This window comes from Pongo abelii, chromosome 10 (genome assembly GCF_028885655.2).
Source record: "Pongo abelii isolate AG06213 chromosome 10, NHGRI_mPonAbe1-v2.0_pri, whole genome shotgun sequence".
Taxonomy (NCBI): domain Eukaryota; kingdom Metazoa; phylum Chordata; class Mammalia; order Primates; family Hominidae; genus Pongo; species Pongo abelii.
The window spans coordinates 16,947,524-16,969,413 of NC_071995.2; the positions used below are offsets into that span (position 1 = coordinate 16,947,524).

The 21,890-nt window shown below is 35.6% G+C and overlaps 2 protein-coding genes across 2 annotated transcripts in view; one reads left to right on the plus strand and one right to left on the minus strand.

Moving 5' to 3' along the window:
* Positions 1-21,890, plus strand: part of DERA (deoxyribose-phosphate aldolase) — a 358,665-nt gene that overhangs the window by 325,569 nt on the left and 11,206 nt on the right. The gene's annotated exons all lie outside the window — the stretch shown is intronic.
* SLC15A5 (solute carrier family 15 member 5) overlaps positions 1-21,890 on the minus strand; it is an 89,166-nt gene that overhangs the window by 43,841 nt on the left and 23,435 nt on the right. Inside the window, exons 4-5 of the mRNA XM_063712047.1 lie at positions 12,132-12,352; positions 7,180-7,366 (exon numbers count right to left, since the gene is read on the minus strand). Coding sequence (XP_063568117.1) covers positions 7,180-7,366; positions 12,132-12,352 — 408 coding nt within the window. The remainder of the gene's footprint in view (positions 1-7,179; positions 7,367-12,131; positions 12,353-21,890) is intronic.

The window sequence follows — 21,890 nt, forward strand, 5'->3', positions numbered from 1 at the left end:
ACAATGGTTGAAAACGACCTTTACCAAGGTACAATAACATGAAATTTTAGAATAGCATGAAAAGAGAGAAGAGCTTTCCTTTTAGAAAAAGAGATTGTAACACAAGGATGAGCATCAGAAAAGCAATGGACTTCTGGCCAGGTGCAGCAGCTTGTAGCTGTAAACCCAGCACTTTGGGAGGCCGAGGTGGGAGGATCACTTGAGGCCAGGAGTTCAAGACCAGCCTGGGCAACATAACAAAACCCCATCTCTACCAAAAATACCAAAATTAGCTGGGTGTGGTGGCACATAACTGTAATCCCAGCTACTCGGGAGGCTGAGGCACAAGAATTGCTTGAACCAAGGAGGTGGAGTTTGCAGTGAGCCAAAATTGCGCCAGTGCACTTTAGCCTGAGCTACAGAGCTAGACTCTGTCTAAAAAAGAAAAAAAAGAAAGAGAGAGAGAGGAAGAAAGAAAGAAAAAGAAAGAAAGAAAAAAAGAAAAAGAAAAGAAAGAGAAAGAAAGAAAGAAAAAGAAAAAGAAAGAAAGAAAAGCACTAGACTTCTCAACAGTAATTTAAGTTGCTTTCTTTGGTTTCCTTTTAGAATTTGAATTCTGTGAGTATCTTCTAAGACACCCCTTATCCTAACTAATTTGAGGTAATTTAGATTTTAAAACTATCATGCCCTTTTATTTTTTTGATGGTTACTTGTGCTATGTAAAAATGTTTATATTTTATGAAGGAAAGTTTATGGCATTATCAGCAAAAGTTTAGACGAGGGTCACTATTTTTTTTCTCTGTAAAAGGCCAGTAATAAATATTTCAGACATTGTGAGAAAAACAACAAAATTGAGGATAAGTAGGTACTTATGTAACAAGAGAGAAAATAAATTTCTATGATTTTTTAAATTGATAAAATTTAAAATTATTTCTTTTGGAAGGGCGATGCAATTTCACTTAATTGGGGTTCAAAGGTGTTTTCTGTTATCAAATCAGTGGCAAATGTTCATCTGTGTAAACTATTCTTACCATGCAGGTCATACAAAAACAGACGGTGGGCCAGATTTGGCCCATGAGCTGTAGTGATTGGCTAACCCCTGGTTTAGTCATCAGCTTTTATTGCCTGTTACTGAACTTTCGTTCTGGCCTAGTGAGAAATTGTGGCATTTTATCTGGGCCGCTGCTGCCTATACACATGCATGAAACTTGAAAGAGCAGTCTTTTGGGCCACTTTCTTTGTCTTTGATACTGAAAGTGTGCTCCCTGACCAGTAGCGTAGGTATCACCTGGGAGCTTGTTAGACATGCAGAATCTCAGGCTCTGCTCCAGAACCAGTGACTCAGAATCTGCATTTAAACTAGGTCTCTAGATGATTCTTACACAAATTAAACTATGAGAAGCAATCCTCATGCATACAACACTATCAGGCCTGATCTAGCAAAATCCAATGAAAGACTCTTCTCCAGAAAATTTCAAGCAAAGCACATATATTTAGTTTATTGTCTTAGTTTGCTTGTGCTGTTATTCAAAAAAAGTCTGAAACTGAGTAATTTATAAAGAACAGAAATTTCTTTTCTCACAGTTCTAAAAGCTGGAAAATTCAAGGACAAGGTGCTGGTAGGCTTGGTTGTCTGGGGAGGGCTGCTTTCTGCTTCCAAGATGGCACGTTCCACATGGCAGAAGGTAGAAGAGCAAATGGAATGAACTCTATCGAGACCTTTTATAAGAGCACCTAATCCCATTTATGACAATGGAACACTGATGACTCACTCACCTCCCAAAACCAACACCTCCCAATACTGTTGTATTGGGGATACATTTCAACATGAATTTTGGAGGGAACAAAAACATACAAACCATAGCACTCATTTACCTAGGTATTTTAGGGCAAAGCATATTTTAGCGTATTTAAGGATCTATGTTTGCTTCTTATTTGCTACTGCACTCTGGTGCCAATGAAAACTAACTTTCTTAAAATTTAAAGCAAACTTTGATTCCAACCTAAATTTAATCCACTCCATTTTTAATTCTTAACTTGTATGAGATAATAACACACCCAAAGCAGAGTGCAGTGTATCAGAATGCACACATTTTAAACCTCTAGCAGATCTGTACTTACAAGATAAAGCACAATGGTTGCATAGGAGATATTATATTCAGATAAATAATGTGTGTTTTAATACTGCCTGTGTGGTTGCAGACAAGTCCACAAGAGTCTTGAAGTTCTTATAATTTATGCTATTATTGAACCATGTAATAATTTTCCAAATTAGTCTACAATGAAATGAAAGACATTCCGAGTTTATTGAAACATTAGGGTTGCACTTGTGATTTCATAATGAAGCTGAACTTATATTAAAAAAGTGGACGTGTTAAGATTCTTTAGGTATTGGTATAAGATTCTTTAGGTGTAAATTTATTTGCTGAGAAAACTATGGGTTTCTATGTGTAGTGTGATGTTTGAGTTTCTGATATGTAAGCTCACAACCTTAAGTATGAAATTCTGTTGAGTCCTTGAGAAATTCCCCTTGGATCCATGATTTTGGCAAATTCCCAGGATAGGAAATTTGCTCAGTGTGAATATATCATTCAGTGTTCATGAACTACTCTCATAAAGACAGCTATAATTTTATTGTCTTATGTATCTGCTGCCTTTGGGGAAGATATTTGTCACTCACTTTTTAGGGTGACATATTGTTTTATTTTTATTGTTTTCCCCTATTTGTGGCATGTTTTTATACATAATATATACAAAACACATGACATGTTATAAGTGTATATGTATATATACGTATATATACATATATATGACCTTCTATCTTTTGTTTCTCTGTAGACCATTGGAATTCATTTCAGAAGACCCAGCTTCAGTTTATGTTTTATTTCTGAATGTAGAACAGGTAATCATTTACATAGAGATAAAATACACAAATGTATCTCTATAAGGCATCAGTTATTTGCTTCAGATTACATATTAGATGATCTACCTCACCTCTGATTTAATTCTAACCTGATGTTACATTTAAGAATTGAGAACACTAAAGTGCTTATATCAAACAAATGTGCAACCAAATGAATGACTTATTCAGGCTAGATGTTTACAATTCATGGTTTCCTTCTTTTGGTGTTTACACAGTTCCTCCTATCAAGTATTTTACAATGGGTACATACCATGATGTTTCTTGGGAAAATATATCAGTTTGAAAGCTATATCAAAAAATAATTTTCCCTGAGATAATTGTACTTGCAATGAAAATAACTGAATCCTTGACTTGGTTTTTAGCTTAGCAACCACTTTGTTTTCAACCACAAAAAGAACTTTATATGACTGCAAATTATTAGAACTAGTTGAAGTTACTGGTTATGTATACAGGGACCTACACTGACTGTGACTATACCATAAAAGACTTTTAGCTGGAACTTGAATTTTCATGTTTTTATTTTAAAGAAAAAGGTATTGCAGTTATGTGAATATATTTCATCTACATTTCAATTTAAATGTTATTTAAAAGCCAAGATAATTGCTACCTACTGTGTTGTACACTTCTGCTTTGTGTAAGCCTTAATAACAATCTTAATTAGGCTAATTTTAGTCAGATTAATACTTGTGTGTGTCAGCACTAACTACTGAATGCTCCATACTGCAGGATTTTAATTAATGCTAAGGAAAGGAAATACTCATAGTGTAAACATTTTTGAACTTAAAAAAAAGATAAAATGAAGTAAACCCAATTATGACAGAGGATAAATTACAACAATATCATTAGTTCTGGATTTTTAGTGAATTAAGGTTGACTTAAATAGATAAATCCACACAAGTGTGATATTAAGAAAATGCAACCCTTGATAAAACACTCTGAGCCTATGAAGTCTTTGCCTTTCACAGTCTTGGAAGACTTAGAGATTTTTCTTTTTAATAGTTGGAGACCCTGACATATTTCTTGACCTCCATAGGTGATGAACTCAGGAATGTTGCATCTTGAATCAGAAACACCTTTGTTATTGCATTGTTTATGAGCTAGATTAAAAAGTAAGCTTATTTTTTCTTTATAAATTTCTAGTTTGACCAGCTGGGTAAGATTTCCCCATCTCTCACTCTTGGTCTGGGCTGTGATTTTGCATGTGAAACATTAGGCATTGTCATCGACTTTACCATCTGCCTCCTTAAACATGACAGTCCCTGGAAGGAGAATGACTGAATGTGGAAGGGTGTGTGACAGCATAGGGAGTAACTGCCCATTGTGATGACAAAAGGAGTTTTTCAGATACTTCATAGCGCTAACTGGAAATATCAATAAGGATGCCAACCTAATATCAATACATTAACTTCTATAATCTAACAGCTACGTTTAGCTGCTAAGCAGAATAGTAATAGTAATAATAATAATAATATTATGCCCTTAAAATCAGAAAACCTGTTCAAATGACACTATCTTTGTGACCCTGATCTATTAAATGATGATTTATCATGAAATTAAATGTAATATGTGTATGAAGGTTCCCAAATTCAAATTAGGAACTCACAAATATATGTTCATTCATAATTCATATACCTGTATACTTCACCCACATTTTCAGGCACTTGAGTTCAAAGTGAAAGGTAACTTTAATATTAGACTAATTCAATTATGTAAATTAGTATTAAAAAGTACCCCAGGTTGGTACTTTTATGTCTTGATAAAACTTGTTAATCTTTCTTAATCATAACCAGCATATGGAAAACTGAAGCAAATATCTAGTTTAAAAGACGCATATCATCGCACTTTTATATTCCCATAGCAAAACATTATGCAAATAAACGTACAAGTATGCAAATCAATGAATGAATGGAGTAGGGTTCAGAAACAACTGAAATCAGTATTCTGTACCCACTGGAACGTAGCTTAGTTTCTTTTGAAGTGAGTCTAGTTTTTCCTTTTTCCTGTGCAATAGGTCTTGTTACCAATCTTGAAGGGGAATATTTAATTCATTAACAACATCAAACAATATACTAAATAACTCTGTCTAACTTTTCTAAATCCAGAAAAAAAATACTCTCCTTTAGGAATAGATATGATTTCAAATATGCGGGAATAGAGAATTGTCCAAAAGAAAGTTGCTTAACTTCAAAGTGAATTTAAGATTTCTTATTCTCAGGAAGAATTTATTTTAGCCATGTTGTATAGAATATTTTTCTAGGGTACCCAAAATTTTAAAATTTGTGGTAATTAAGCATGATTTGGAAGCTCAGATTGGGATGTTTCATGACACTGTACAAAACTGCTGAGATTTTTGGCATTTCACAGTATGATTTTACTCCTATTTTGTCCTGCATGCATTATGTTTCAATCATGGACTTGCTGAAGGTATATACAAACCATGTCTTACTTTTCCTTTTTTATCTTTATTTTACTGCTAATCCTGGACATTCACCAAATATGTGCTGGCTTTTGGATTCCTACATTGGCAGACAGAAAAGCACTTTTTAAGACTTAAGGATTGTCAAAACCTAAAGATTTATAGTTTGCTAAAGCCTATTACAATAAATAAAGATGGGGTTACTGGCTTAAGAAAAACATCACAAAAGTTTATGTACTAAAGTCCTCCTCTATAATTGAAGATGATAAAATAAACTAAGGTGAGTTTAGTCACTTTTAGTTCTAACCAAAAATAAACCCACTCCATGATGTAATCTTGAGTGATCTGGTAGATAAAGAACAGGAAACACACACAATGAAATGTAACTTCTGTAAACAGAGAAGCAACAAAAAGTATCTGTGACTAGAAGACTCTGCCATAGTCTCCTAAGTCTCTTAAGAATAAGAACAGGTTGGCCGGGCGTGGTGACTCACGCCTGTAATCCCAGCACTTTGGGAGGCCGAGGCAGGCGGATCATGAGGTCAGGAGATCGAGACCATCCTGGCTAACACAGTGAAACCCTGTCTCTACTAAAAATGCAAAAAAAAAAATTAGCCGGGCGTGGTGGTGGGCGCTTGTAGTCTCAGCTACTTGGGAGGCTGAGGAAGGAGAATGGCGTGAACCTGGGAGGTGGAGGTTGCAGTGAGCCGAGATAGCGCCACTGCACTCCAGCCTGGGCGACAGAGCGAGACTCTGTCTCAAAAAAAAAAAAAAAAAAAAAAGAATAAGAACAGGTTAACTGAGAGAAGAGAATCTTCTATATGCCTGACCTTGACTATTTCAATAGAATTGTTTCTCAAGTAGAGGATAAGACATTAGGTTACCATTGCATGATATTACTTAAGAATTTCAAGCTTCCTTTGCTTTCTGTTTATGCTCACCAAACAATTAAATGTGTCACCTGCACATAATGACTCATAATAATAGCTAACATTTATAGAGCTTTTGCTATGTGTCTGGACTACGTTCTGGGCACTGATGTCATCCTGAGTGATTTCAAAAGTTTTACAGAACAAAATGATCCAAAATTTATCTAGGGTATGTCCCTCAATGAAAAAAAAAAAGCAAACTAAAACAAGAAAGTTTCAGTGGCTTTTTCAAACTCACCAGGAGCAGTTCAATGGCAGAGTTCTCTGATTCTTAGATTGAAACTTGTTTTACTGCACCTGCACTGTTCTCTTGTTCCCTGATGGTGTCGAAGGAAGACAGGCAGAGGAGAGTATGATCAGAATGGACTTCCATCCTTCTCTCCCATTTCAATCAGATAAATTTTATTTTATGTCCTATTGATTATGTTCTGAGAATGATATCCTAAACTGTTTCACTTTAAAAAATGATTAAAAGGCATTATTTCTATACCACTTACTATTTGATAAAGTACTGTATTGAAGCTGTAACTTACAATACTAATCCTTAATCAATTTTGTTACCAATTCAGAAATTAAAATGATCTTTTGGAATTAACTATGTTTATTTTTAAAAACATATTTGACATAAACTTAAGGGGTAAGGACTGCCTGACTTTAAGGATAGGTCATTTGTTAGTGCTGGAAATTTCACCATATCTTTATATCAGGTGTGTCTTCTGAGGAGACATAAACATAAAAGGATGGGAAGAAGATGGGACACATGTCTGGCTAGAGATTTCAGAAGATGGATGTTATCAGTCACAAATTCACCTGTTTTCCAATTTGTCAAAATCTGACACTACTCAGGAGCATATAGCTAGTTCGGATCTTAGCAGAACGTTGTTTTAAAAAAGTTTCAAACGATTCTCATGAAATGGTTAAATTGTACTTACTGATGCACGTTGACAGAAATGATCCAACTCTCTTAGAGGGAAACAGGCAGGTGCCGAAATACTCCAGAAAAGGAGCCAGAATTAGTAATGGTAGGCTGCTGATGGCATTCATTACTGCAATTGGCAGAAGAAATCCATCCAAATTCAGGTTGGAATTCATAGTTTGCAGATAATATCCTGAAGGAATCTGTATTCGAGAGGGAAACATCCATGCATTAAGACAGTTGTTTAACTTTGAAGAAAGCATCGTCCACCAGAGGCCTTCCCTCTTGCACGTTCTCTGTGCTGGATGAGCTGGATGTTCCCTAGTTTTTCAAGTTCCCAGTTATGAGCTGATAAAGGGTCTTCATCTGTGGTGGTAGGAGCTCTGTCTAGTCTATTGACAACAGTACTCATTCCTCATGAAAGACTCTATCATCATTTAGTCTCTCTTAATTTTTCTATGAAAAGTAATGATGGCCCCAATTTTGTGCTTAAGATGACACATAAAAAGCCAAATAACTTAAATTCTGTAGATAAGCAAAATGACTTTTCTTCATGAACACTAATACAAAACCAGTAAAAAATACTAAAGACGTCTGTTTTTACCCTGATGAAAAAAATGAGGCTAGAATAGATTCTTTAAAAAGCATCTAGTTTGGTGGCAATATAGAAATGACTTTTTCCTAAGAAGAAGGGCCCAATGTGGACACATGTTAATTGCTGTAGGCTGTCTTTGAGGGGGCTATTTAGAGAGGCCTTGTTTCCAATGTGAACTAAGTAACAGAGGGAGGAAAAAAAAAAAAACCCTTCTTGTGTCTTTGCCCTCCCTTCAAACTAATTACGTGATGCTAGAATTCCATAAAGGAAACGACATGAAAAAGGTTTGCATGATAAAGTGAAAGATACAACTTTTTTTTTTAAACCCTGTGCTCCACCCCAAATCCTCGCTGTATTGTTAGAATTTCTTCATTTTAAAAATAACCCCAATGCTAACTAAAACTTACACTAATTTGGAGCCTCTTAGTGTATTCCAATCCTCTTGGCAACCAGGTGTGATATCAGAACCAAGGGATGATGTCACATGAAAGAGGTGTCTCTTCACTTTTCTAGTACATGAGCTTTGTTACAGCTTCATCAGCTTTATGATGTTCTTTTTTTTTTTTTTTTTTTTTTTTTTTTTTTGAGATGGAGTCTCGCTCTGTCGCCCAGGCTGGAATGCAGTGGTGTGATCTCGGCTCACGGCAAACTCCACCTCCCAGGTTCACGCCATTCTCCTGCCTCAGCCTCCCAAGTAGCTGAGACTACAGGTGCCTGCCACCACGCATGGCTAATTTTTCTGTATTTTTAGTAGAGATGAGATTTCACCGTGTTAGTCGGGATGGTCTCGATCTCCTGACCTCGTGATCTGCCTGCCTCAGCCTCTCAAAGTGCTGGGATTACAGGCGTGAGCCACCGCGCCCGGCCCATCATGATCTTTAGTAGCGCATAGTATTTCTTTAATTCCCAGTGGTACACAAAGCTATTGAGTGTCATAGAAAGTCAACCAAGTCTTCTTGAGGAATGGATCCTCCAAACTCTTATGGTACAAGAGCTGCATTAGGATCCCTGCTTCACCACCATCCTGGGAGAGCAGCCTTGCTCAAATATCCAGATGATAACTTTTCATTTGAAACCTTTGCTAACCCCTTCTATAGACTCAATTGTACAATTCAAGAGGGTATATATGGAGAATCAGTGTTATGTTGTCAGTACAGCTGTTACCAAGTCCACCAATTGTAAAATGAGCCTATTGCCATGTTAACTGCCCAAACACAGGATAAGACCACATTTTCACTGAGATTCTTTCTATAGACAATGTGTCCTGGTGATCATTTATCTTCCAATCTTTAATTTGACCCTTAGCATAGTAAACGAGGATTGTTTCGGCTGAGTACAGATGGCAAGAGTTAAAGGAACATTAGTTAGTTCTGCCATACTTCAATAAAATTATTAAGCACAGATCCCCCATCGGAGGAAAATGAATGATGTGTTTTAACAAAAAGTGCTGGCAGCAGAACAACTCTAAGACTGAAAGGCTCCCAGCACAACTTGGAAGTTTCTGTTACTGATTTCAAATGAGAATTATTGTTAATAGGAATAAAGTTATTATCGGCATGAATCACAGACACAGAAATCTGTTAACTTAATAATGTGGCAAATGTACTATTAATCTTTAGTGAAGCAATATTAATATATTGCCTAATTTTAGAAAAGGCTGCAGTGTCTTGAAAGCTTGAAATCATTTCTGCCTCTGCCTCAAGTTCTGAAATCATTGCCCTGTAAAATTTTAAATACTTTTATTTCATCCAAGCCTGTGAGTATTCAGAAATAATTGCTGTCAATAGAGATTCATTCTCACCTTTGACTGGTCAGTAATGTCAAATGGCAACCTCATCAGCCGTAATATCAACATATTTTAGATGTATGTCTTGCAACTGAAGGTCAATAATGGCTACTAAATTTAAAATATGTATGAAATTCTGTGATGTTTTATTCTTGGTACTTTGATTGCCTTTGTACTGGTGATTATTTCATCTGGGGGCAAAAATCTAATCCCAGCCTATCCTACTGGAAATTCCTCTGCCTCCCTGGCGAAGTATGGTCTAAGCATTTTCTTTGAAGTTTCTAGCATAAAATTACTGTATATAATTTTTGAATCTGTGTAGTTTGTATCAGGGATTTTTAACCCAATGCAAGAGTGATATTGAGGATAATAAAGCATGGCCCTTGACACTAATCCTGAGTTGGGATGTTGCTCTGCCACACATTAGCAAGGTGACTGGGAACAAGTTGCAACTTAGTTTCTGAGCCTCAGATTTAGGAGAGTAATAGCCATGTAGCCTTGCTGTGGGGATTAAATTACATACTGTGAAGCCATCTTTAGAAGCTATGGCACATAATAGGTGATCAATAACTATTAGTTTCTGTGCTTTGCAATAAGTTGCACATCTAGATTTGGTGATATGCTTAAAAATTAGCTTATCAAAATTTATTGTAATTTATGTTAAATTAAAAAATATATGACAGTGTGCAAAGAAGGGTCCAACTTCATGGAAAGAAATCTCAGGTGTCATTGCATTATGAAGGTAAGGAACTGGTATTCTGTGCTACTTGCACATAAGCTTTTGAGGTTAGCTATGGGCCATGTAGTAATTTTGTACTGTTTATCAGTTCCTCCAGTCTAAGATGTTGTATTATATTAATGCTTACATATATGGGTAATATTTCTGCTGTATTCTGTTTTTGTGCCCACTACTATTGTAGAGTCAAGAGGGAGTTTGAATCTCCTAAATCAGACTAGCTTTCATGCATTATTTAGTCTAGAGATCAAGAAATTTTCTGTAAAGGGCCAGATAGTAAATATGTCCACATATGGGTTCCGTGGCAATTACTCAACTCTGCTATTTTTGTGCATAAGCAGACATAGATATGACAAAACAAAGAGCATGGCTGTGTTCTGATAAAACTTCATTTATGGACACTAAAATTTAAATTTTATATATTTTTATTTGCTTTTTCTTTTTTTTTTTTTTGAGATAGAGTTTCGTTCTTGTTGCCCAGGCTGGAGTACAATGGCATGATCTCTGCTCACTGCAACCTCTGCCTCCCGGGTTCAAGCGATTCTCCAGCCTCAGCCTCCCAAGCAGCTGGGATTACAGGCATGGCCACCACACCTGACTAATTTTGTATTTTTAGTAGAGACGGGGTTTCTCCATTTTGGTAAAGCTGGTTTCGAATTCCCGACCTCAGGTAATCTGCCTGCCTCGGCCTCCCAAAGTGCTGGGATTACAGGTATGAGCCACCACACTGGGCTAAATTTTATATAATTTTCATGTGCCAGAAAATACTATTCTTTTTTAAATTTTTTTCAAACATATAAAAATGTAAAAATCTTCTTAGCTTACAGGATGTACAAAAATAGTGGACTGGATTTGGCCTTCAGATAGTGGATGGCTAACCCCTGGTTTAGAGGGGCAGGCACTGTACTGAGAGGCAGAGGACAGATTCCGCCTTCCCTTACACTACTATTAACTGTGACCTACGGCGCCTCACCTCTACCAAAAGAAAGTCACTTAATTTTTCTGAGCCTAAGGTTCCTGTTTAACAAATAAAGTAGTTTATGAAGTTAATCTCTAAATTTTGTTGCAGCTCTATTATTCTGTGATTTCTAAATGTAACTCATTCATGAGTCTTCTAAATTCCAAGTTGGGAGTTAGCAATGATTCATTCATGAGTCTTCTAAATTCCAAGTTGGGAGTTAGCAATGAACAAAGTCCCAGATTTGTTCAAAGACTTTTGTAATCATTTATTTTTCTCAGTAAATAAGTTAGTCTTTAACTCTAACCACATTAAAAAAAAATTTTAAATCACATATATCTATAAAACGTACTTTGGACTTAGTATTTTCCCTTGATTTTCTCACAGCACAGGAATGAATTCCCCAAGGAATTAATAGAGTGGGTGGGGAGAGAATCACTTGCTCATTAGTACTTATATTTAAGAGTACAGTGGAGGTGGTACTCAAATCAGTCAATTTAGCTACTTGTTAGTACCACTTTCTAAAGGTTTAATGAGGGAGGAAGGCAAAACCTTTGGCTAAAGGGAAGTTTGGTAATTGCCTACAGATCTGATATGTTCGTGCACTGCTCTTACGCCTTACGACTATGCACTCTGAAGTACTGTGTGCACCTACTGACAGACATTTATAGCTCCACAAAAGAAACACATCCCACGGTCTCCTCAGGTATGCGTCTGCCTGACCCCGCTTAGCTCTGGAAATCAGAGCCTTTAATGATGAGAAGCTTCTATGGGATAACTGCCTGCCAACGTATATGGAAAGCGCTCGTTGGGGAGAAAATTCACCTTGACTTGCACTGTTGACATGCAGTCACTTTCCTGTTGTTGGGGTAGTGCTCATCGCCTGTCCTTACCTGCATAATGCACATTCTGTATAGGAGCTGAAAAATGAAGAGAGGGAGAAGGGTGAGGAAAAATATTGTGTCTTCTGCATGGAGCTCTCTGTAGCAGCCACCATTTTTTTCTTTGGCATGGTCTAACTGGCTTGTCACGTCTCTGCCAAGATGGCAGTACTGCAGGTGGCATGTTTTCAGTGCACTAACCAACACCCCAACGCTTGTCAGGACAGAATAACCTGCAAGTAAGTGGAGATATTATGTATTAATATAGGAATTGTTCTCCAGTTTTTCAAGATGCCGATCAGAAAGATAACGATTCAAGGATTCAGGGCAGTGAAGTGAGAAAGTTTTTAGCACCCAAGGGGTTGGACTCAAAGGACCACGCATCTGACAGTGATTCTGGCATCCTGATGACCAGCCCATGGTGGCACCTAGCAGTTGATGTCCAAAGTGTAAAAGGTAAGATCAATGAAAACATATTAAAAGGGAAAGAAAGGTGACAAAATAATATGCCAAAGTTAAGGACTTCAGAATCTCTCAGAAGTCTCTAACTTTAATGCATTAATGAATACAATAAACTGAACTTTCTTTAACATCCTTAACACAAAGAACTAGTACTATTTTTTCATATAATTATTATATAAATAATCCTCATTTTACTTGGCAGGTAGAGGGTGGCTTCTTATTGTGACATGGAGATGAAGGGAAATGTAATCTCTGCTTTGACTTTATCCTTGGATTTAGAAATAAGGTTAGACTATGAACTCTCTAAATGATTTTGTGCATGTTGATAGTGTCATTAAGAGTTCAGATTAGATTAGTTGGCTTTTGACTTTTCCAGTAGTTTCTTCTAGTTTTGCATGGCTGTTGCTGTACGATCAGAAGTGCTTTATTGCTTCAGATGGCAGCAGTCACTTACTGCTAGTGATTTGCAACCTCATTGTTGCTTCTTTTATGATCTTTCAGTTCCTACCTTTTCTTTGACTCCATTAGGGTTTCCTGATACAATGACAGATAAGAGACCCCCGTTTAGGCAGCAGTTCCGCTGTGCTATCATGATGGTTACAATTTTTCATAGCACTCCCTTTGACCAGATAAATCCCCCCAGAAATTATGTAGACACCAAACTACTGTTGCCAGGTAAATGCCATAATAAATGTGAAAATGTTTGTGTTTCTCCAAAGAAGGCTGCTATAGAAACTCAAAGTATAGTTTGAAAGTCATTTTGATTGTGTTCAAGTTTCCTATAATAAAATTCTATATAAAATGCATTCTAATGAAATTCATTTATATGCCACAGAGTCTTGGTTTTTATATTTAAATAAAGAATATGTATTAATATATTTTATAGCTATAAAATGGTTATATTGATTTGATCTGGTCTTTTCTTCAAGAAGTGTAATAGACCCATTATGTCAGCCTTTGATTAATTGAGGAAGCTGGGGGCCTGGTAATTGAATATGGAGCCTTTCACCTCTAAGTCACTGAATCAAATCCAGCCCAAATTGGTAGTGACCAAGAATGATTACAGCTGTGGCTCTTTGGTGGCCTTTGTGAAGTATGTTTAGTTCATCTGGGAGTATGTTGGAGTACTTGCTAACAGGAGATAGGCTTATATCTATGGTCACTTTTGCCTCTTCTTTGTCACTGTTACCTGAAGTAGATGAAGGCCCAGGTACTGGTAAGGCCAAGAAGACAGAAGCCCCTGTGAGAGGCCAAGATTTGTTTCTCTTAAGAAAGAAGTAATAGGGACTGCTCTTTATTATTAGAGAATGAACTGCTCTATTATGAGACTTTTCTAGCTATTTCAATTAGTTTACTTAAGGTTTAAGTAAGATGAGAACTGAGAATGTGTTGATGAACAGTCTGGAGACTGAATTTGAACAAGCCTGGGCTGGGTGGCTTAACTTCCTGACATTTCCTTACAATCTTGTCTCTATTACTCATCAACCTGTTCTCTGCTAAACTCTTGCAAAGTGGTGCTGTGTAGATAGTAGAGTTATTATGAACACTGATCCAAATTACTTTATGCTTTCAGATAGGTTTTATTATTAAATGATAAGTACTTGCAGGATGAAAGATTATTTCCAAAGATATTTTCCCCAGTTTCCCCCCAATTTTTAAAATTCAGGTATTTGTATTAAATATAATATATTTTAAACTCACCAACCCTTTTTTTTGTATAAACAATCACTATTTGTTGCAAGATAAACTTGGATCTGCTTCTAATACATGATAAATTGATACCTGCAATCTTATTAAACAATTAAATATTGCCATCATTTTATTTCTAATGAGAGGTAGTGGTAGTTCAGATTAGTGCTTCTCAACCTGTGTTAAAAATGAGTTTTTAAAAAAATTTCTCAACTATCATGGTCAATTCATTTGTGAAATCCAATAAAAATGAAATATCTAAACATAAAATAAAGACATAGAAAATATAAGCCCTGATATTTTTATTATTAGATTCAACAGACATAAGATGTCACTGTCCATAAATATTTCTATATGTTTTCTCTTAGTGTCTGTGTTTATTTTGTTGCATACTGGCAACAAACAGTTCAGAGACCAGCACTGCTCCATGGACCATGCTTTGTGTAGCACTGACTTCAGTTGAATATGTACTTTGAAAAATGAACTTGTTTAAACAAATAAAATTGTATCAGATATAGTGATATGAAGCAACAAAAACAAAATGGTCAAGAAACAAGAAATGATAATATAGGAATGAGGTCTAAAACTCTAGCTAACATGGCAAGGGCATATAATTGATGCCAAATAAATGTCATTACAATCATTGATTTATTCCATATATTTACTGAGAATCTACTAGGAGTCAGGAAAATGTTTTGGACCCTGAAAATATAGCAGTGAACAGTACCTACAAACTCCTGATTCTTCTTTGTGGTGGGGGAGACCCTAAAAGCAGGAAAATACTAGGCAAGTTCTATGATGAAAACACAGTGGGCTGATACGATAGAGACCCATTGTGGGGTAGAGGAGACCTCCTAGAGAGTTGACATATGAACTGAGGATTAAATGACTAGAAATAGGCAAAGAGACCTAGGAAACATATGCCAGGCTTATCATGAAGTAGAAATTAGCCAGGAGGGGTTCAGAAATCATAAAGGCCATTAAGGCAGGAGCTCAGTTAGAGGAAAGATTGCGGGGAGATGAGGTCTAGGAGGTTGTCAGGGGGGTCCGATCATATAGGTCAAAGTAAGGAACTTGACGTTTATCTACAATATTATAGAAAACCATTAAGAAGTTTTAAGTAGACTAGGGAGGTCTTATGATGTATATTTTCAAATAGTTACCCTGGAACCCTGGTAGCTGCATGGATAATGAATTTTAGGGACCTGGGGAACAGGCAAGAGACAGTGGTGACCCAGACTAGTACGGTAGTAGCCATGAAGAGATATGAAGAGAATGGGATGGTTTTTGAACAATCAATAAAATTTTCTGATGTGGGAAAGGGGTGAAGAAGTGAGAAAATTTGAAGATGTCTACACTTTTCCCCTTAAACAACTGGGTGTTGGTGACTTTATTGAGAGGGAGAAAACAAGAAGCCAGTCTGTAGTTAGCTGAATCAGGAGTTGTGTTTTGTTCAAATTAAGTTTGAGGAATTATTAGATAACCAAGTCAACATGTCAAATAGCAAGTAGAATATATGCTTTCCAAGGTCAGGAGAGAGGTCAATATAACACTGAGTGTTTGGTGTATTAGATGGCATTAAAAGCCATGAGTCCAGAGATTAGTTAAGGAAAGAGGGCAGGAAGAGAAGATTCAGGGTCCCTGGAATGACTCCTAGGGCTGCACATCAGTTAGGAAATTATCACAGGAGAAAGGTTGGTTAAGGAGACTGAGAAGAGGTAGACAATGTGCTAGATGAGTTGTAAGAGGGAAAGAAAGTGGTGAAGTAATAAACCTAAGTCAATCAACTGGACTGAGAGAGACCCAGTAAGTCAGCAAGAGAGTCCAAGAAAAGGAACTATACAATAATCTGTCTACCCAAAGGGAGTGGCCCTTGTCCCATGATACTGTAGTTACCACTGAATGTTAGGATGGATACCTGTTGAAAACATTTACATCTAAACATCATACCACTTCCTTGGATTAATCCATTAGACTTAATAGAAAACTCACGCCTTCTATGCAAATAATTTTCGGTGTCATGTAGGCTGAGCCTTTAAAAAAGTCCATTATCATTACAGTTCTCAAATTGATTTTCTGTACCAGGAGCAGAAATGGGAAGTTGACGAAAATACTGAAATGAAAAATTCAACTGAGACTTCAAGCTCTGGTTTAAATGTGCATGGCAAACACACCAGGCGTGCACATTTTAAAATAAAACAGATGAGCTATTTTAAGTGTTTTATTGCAAAACTTAAAGATTGTAGTTATTACTATTTTTTTAAAAAAACTTTTAGAAAGCAGTTTTCCTATTCTTCGTACCTTTAAGTCCTTGGCTGTAATGTTCTACTCTTCTGACCTTGATCTAATCATGAATATCTATGCTACTTAATTATAATTTTAAAAAAGCCTACATTGCACTCTAGATGGTAGATGCACATTTTTTCTTCTTTGGTCACCTGCCAGTTCTCAAAATTATAGCAGTGGGAAGAAATGCAAATGAATGCCGTGCTTGACAGCTAAACATAATGAAATGCATGGTCCACATTTGAAAAGTTACCTTAAAATAAAAGGTAGCATATAAAAAAATCATTTCTTTAAGGTCACCTATGGCTTTGAATTACAGCTTTGAGGAATTTCCAATTTAGTCATCAGAAAAAGAAGCCAAAGTAAGGATTATATACTTCACTAAAGGAAAGACAGAGTTTTACTTCATCATAGTTGGGTGAGCTTAGAAATAGTAAACAAAACAAGCAAAACAAAGCACAATCCTCAGATATTCATTTTATAGAGGCTTGTGTAAAGTCAGGCACTCGAGAACATTTTCTATGCTAATTGTTGCTGTAGCTAATAAAGTTTTATCTTGTTAACATCCAAAAACAGGTTACCTTATCACATGTTAAAATATGTAATATATGGACTGCAATAGGCTGGCAGTAAACTGAGTTGATTACATAGATCTGTATTAGTTGAAAGAGAATTGTATTTCTTGATTCAGATGAATATATATTCAAATAGTAGATTAAGAAGCAAATGAATGGATGCTGAACAGTTATTTAGAAACTTTGAATCCAAAAATAGTATTTATGAATATATGTATACATATGTGTGCATATGTGTGTGTATATTCACAAAACCCCAAATTATTTGATAATTAGACACTTGAGAAAGTGCCAAAGTGGTTTTTAGGAAAAATCTTATACTTTACATTTTCTTCTTTTTTTGCTATTGGGGACTTTTTGCATATTGACCCCATTCTATAGACTACCAGGAGGACATGTACTGCTAAGTGTGGTCCACAGGCTGCAGCGCTCTCAGAAACAGGGCAGAGGCTTCTGTGTATAATATTTTCAGTGCTTCACTGCCTCAGTATGTGGTGTAATAGAATGAGCTCCAGCCTAAGAAAAATAAGGCTTGGGTTCTGGTTCCACTTCAGCTCTTTTCTGTGACATCTTGAGTGAGTCATTTAATTATGTCTCAGTTTCTGTGCTCAGCTTAACAATAACAAACACTGATTGAACACTTACCATATTCAAGTATTTATAAGACACAGGAATTTCTAATTGTGTTTATAAATAGAAATTTCAACATATGTGGTAAATAAAATGGTAAAGATGTGTTCAGAGTGCTACAGGAGCAGAGGCAAAGCATCCAGAGTCTAGCCTGCAAAAGGTGCCCTTCCCACCTACATTGTAGGTATATGATAAAAATAAAATAACATTGGTGAATGTGCTTCATTTTTAAAAATGTAACTCATTGCATTACTATTGGTAGTAGCTGTATAGAGAAATAGCAGGAAAAGAAAAATATGTTATGAATTAAGGTCTGAGTTAAACAAGATGAATAGAGAGACTTAACAATGGAACAGAATAGAAACTCCAGAAGTGCAAGCGAAAGTACGCAATGAAGATGGCATCCAAAATCAGTTTGAAAAACAGACTTTTTAATAAGTAAGGTTAGGATAAGTTGGTAATAGTATGAAAAAAAGATACAGTTGGGTTTATTCTTAAAAGATATTCTAATATAATTTATGAAGGGGTCAGAGAGGTAAAGAAAAGAGGCAATAAAATGAATACGAAAAGAAAATGTGGATTAATTCTTTCATAACCTGAAAGTGAGTAAAACTTTTGACCATGACTCAAAATTTAGAAGCAATAAGGGAGAATATTGATGAATTTTATTACAAACATAAACCCCAATGAAAGACAAAACAAACACGTGGAAAAACCTGTGCATAAAAAATAACCAAGAAGTAAGTTAAAAATATGTATGATAAATAGGGAATAATATTTGCAGCTTTTGTCATGGACAAAGTGTTAACACTCCCAAAATATAATGCTCTAAAAAATGACGAGAAATGAACAACAGAACAACCTACTTTTAACAAATAGGACAAAGAAGCAATCACAAGGGAATTTAGAAAATATCTGGACACAGATTAAAACAAAAACACACTATACCAAAACTTATGAGATGCAGCAAGAGTGGTAAATACTAAGAGGAAAGTTTATAATGGCAAATGTTTACATTAATAAAGAAGAATGATCTCAAATCAATAACTTAACCTTACACCTCAAGGAACTAGAGAAAGAAGAACAAACAACACAAAGTCAGAAGAAAGAAGGAAATAATAAAGATTAGAGCAGAGATAAACAAAATAGAGAATGGAAAACAATAGAAAAAACTCAATGAAAGCATGTTGATTTTTGGAAAGATTTAAAAAATTAACAAACCCTTATCTAGACTAAGAAAAATAGAGGAAAGACTCAAATAATTAAAATTAAAAATTAAAGGAGACACTACAAATGATGTCACAGAAATAAAAAGGATTATAGAGGAACAATTATACACCAACAAATTATATAACCTAGAAGAAATGGATAGCTTTCTATAAACATACAACCTACTAAGACTGAATCATGACAAAATAAAAATCTGAAAAGACCTAAAACTAGTGAAAAGACTTAAACAGTAATCAAAAACCCCCTAACAAAGAAAAGCCCAAGACCAGATGGATCCACTGGAGAATTCTACCAAACATTTAAAGAAGAATTAACACCTGTTTTTCTTGAACTCTTGCAAAGACTCTAAAAAGAGAAAACATTCCCAACTATTCTGAGGCCAGCATTACTTTGATACCAAAACCAGGCAAAGACATAACAAGAAAAGAAAAGTACAGACCAATAGTTCTGATGAATATTGATATAAAATAGAAACAAACCAAGTTCAATAGCACATTAAATGGATCATAGACCACAGACAAGTGGAATTTATACCTGGAATTCAAAAATAGTTCAACATACAAAAATCAATCAATGTAATACATCACATTAACAAAATGAAGGACAAAAACCACATGATCATCTCAATGGATGCAGGAAAAACATTTGACAAAATTCAACACCCTTTCATGATAAAAACATTAAACAAACTAAGAATAGCAGGAAACTACCTTAACATAATAAAAGTCATATATGAATATCCCACAGCTGACATCATACTCAATGGGAAAGACTGAATGCTTTTCCTCTAAGATTAGGAACAAGGCAAAGATGCCCACTCTTGCTACTATAATTGAACATAGTGCTGGAAGTTTCAGACAGAGAAATAACAAGAGAAAAAGAACTAAAAAGCATACAAATCAGAATAGAAGAAGGAAAAGCGCCTCTGTTCACAGATGGCATAATCTTTTATGTACCAAACACTAAGAATTCGACACAAAAGTCATTGGAATTAATAAAGGAATTCAGCAGTTTCAGAATACAAGATCAGCACTCAAAAATCAGTTGCATTTCTATAATTAACGATGACTGATCTGAAAGTAAATTAAGGAAACATTCCCATATACTGTAGCATTGAAAAGATAAATACTTAGAAATAAACTTAACCAAGAAGGTGAAAAACTTGTATAGTGGAAACTATAAAACTTTACTAAAAAAAATTGAAGAATATACAAATAAATGGAAAGATATCCTGTGCTTGTGAATTGGAAGACTTAATATTGTTAAAATGTCCATACTAGCCAAAGTGATCTATAGATTCAATGCAATCCCTGTCAAAATCTCAATAGCATTTTTGCAGAAATAGAAAAAAATTCCTGAAATTCATATGGAATATTAATAGTGAAAACAAACTTGAAAAAGAAAATTGAAGTTGGATGTCCCACACTTCTTGATTTTAAAACATACTACAAAGTAACAGCAATTAAGAGTACAAGGTTCTGATATGAAGATAGATATATAGACCAATGGAACAGAGTAGAGAACCCAGAAATACACCCTTGCATATGTTGGCGAATAATTTTCATCAGGGGTGCCAAGACTACATAAGGGGGAAAGGACAGTCTCTTCAACAAATAGGGCGGGGAAAATCGGATATCTACGTGCAAAAGAATGAAGTTGGATCCTTGTTTTAGACCATATACAAAAATTAACTCAAAATAAATTGAAGACCTAAAAGTAAGACCTAAAACTATTAAACTCCTACAGGAAGAAACTATAGGGCAACAGCTTCAGAAGATTGGATTTAGCAATGATTTCTTGGACATGACAATAAAACACAGGCAACAAAAAAAATTAAAAATAGACAAATGGGATGACATCAAACATGAAAACTTCTGCATTTCAAAGAAAACAATCCACAGAGTGAAAAGGCAACATATGGAATGGGGGAAAATAATTGCAAAACATATGTCTGATATGGGGCTAATATCCAGAATATATAATGAATTTCTACAACTTAATAAAAATCCCCCCAACCTCAAATAACCTGTTTAAAAAATGACCAAAGGACTTGAATAGACATTTCTTCAAAGAAGATTTACAGATGGCCAATACACACTTGAAAAGATGCTCAACATCACTAATTACTAGGGAAATGCAAATCAAAACCATAATGAGGCTGGGTGTCGTGGCTCACACCTCTAATCCCAGCACTTTGGGAGGATGAGGTGGGAAAATCCTTTGAGCTCAGGAGTTTGAGACCAGCCTAGGGAACATAGGGAGACCCTGTCTTTGAAATAATAATAAGAAGAAGATATCACTTCATAGCCATCATTCAAGGTGGGCAGTATTAAAAGATCAGAAAAATACTGCATTGACAAGGATGTGGAGAAATTGTGGGTAACCCTTGTGCACTGTTGGTGGAAATGTAAAATGGTGCAGCCATTATGGAAAGCAGTAAAAAGAGTTCTCAAAAACTTTAAAGTAGAATTACTACTATATGATTCAGCAATCCCACTTCTGAGTATATATCCATAAGAATTCAAAGTGAGATTCTGAGAAAATATTTACATACCCACATTCATCTCAGCATTATTTATATTTGCCAAGAGCTAGACGCATCCCACATATCTACTGTTAGACAAGTGAATAAAGAAAATGTGGTATATACATACAATGGAATGTTATGTGGTATTAATATCCTAATATTCTCAAGGTATATCCATGTTGTAGCATGTGACAGGATGCTACAACATGGATAAACCTTGAGGATATTAGGCTAAGTGAGCAGTCATAAAAGGATAAAGACCCTGTCTTTGAAATAATAATAATATGATTCCACTCATATGAAGTATCTAAAGCAGTCAAAAAATAGAAACAGAAAGTAGAAAGGCATTTACCAAGGGCTAGGAGGAGTGGG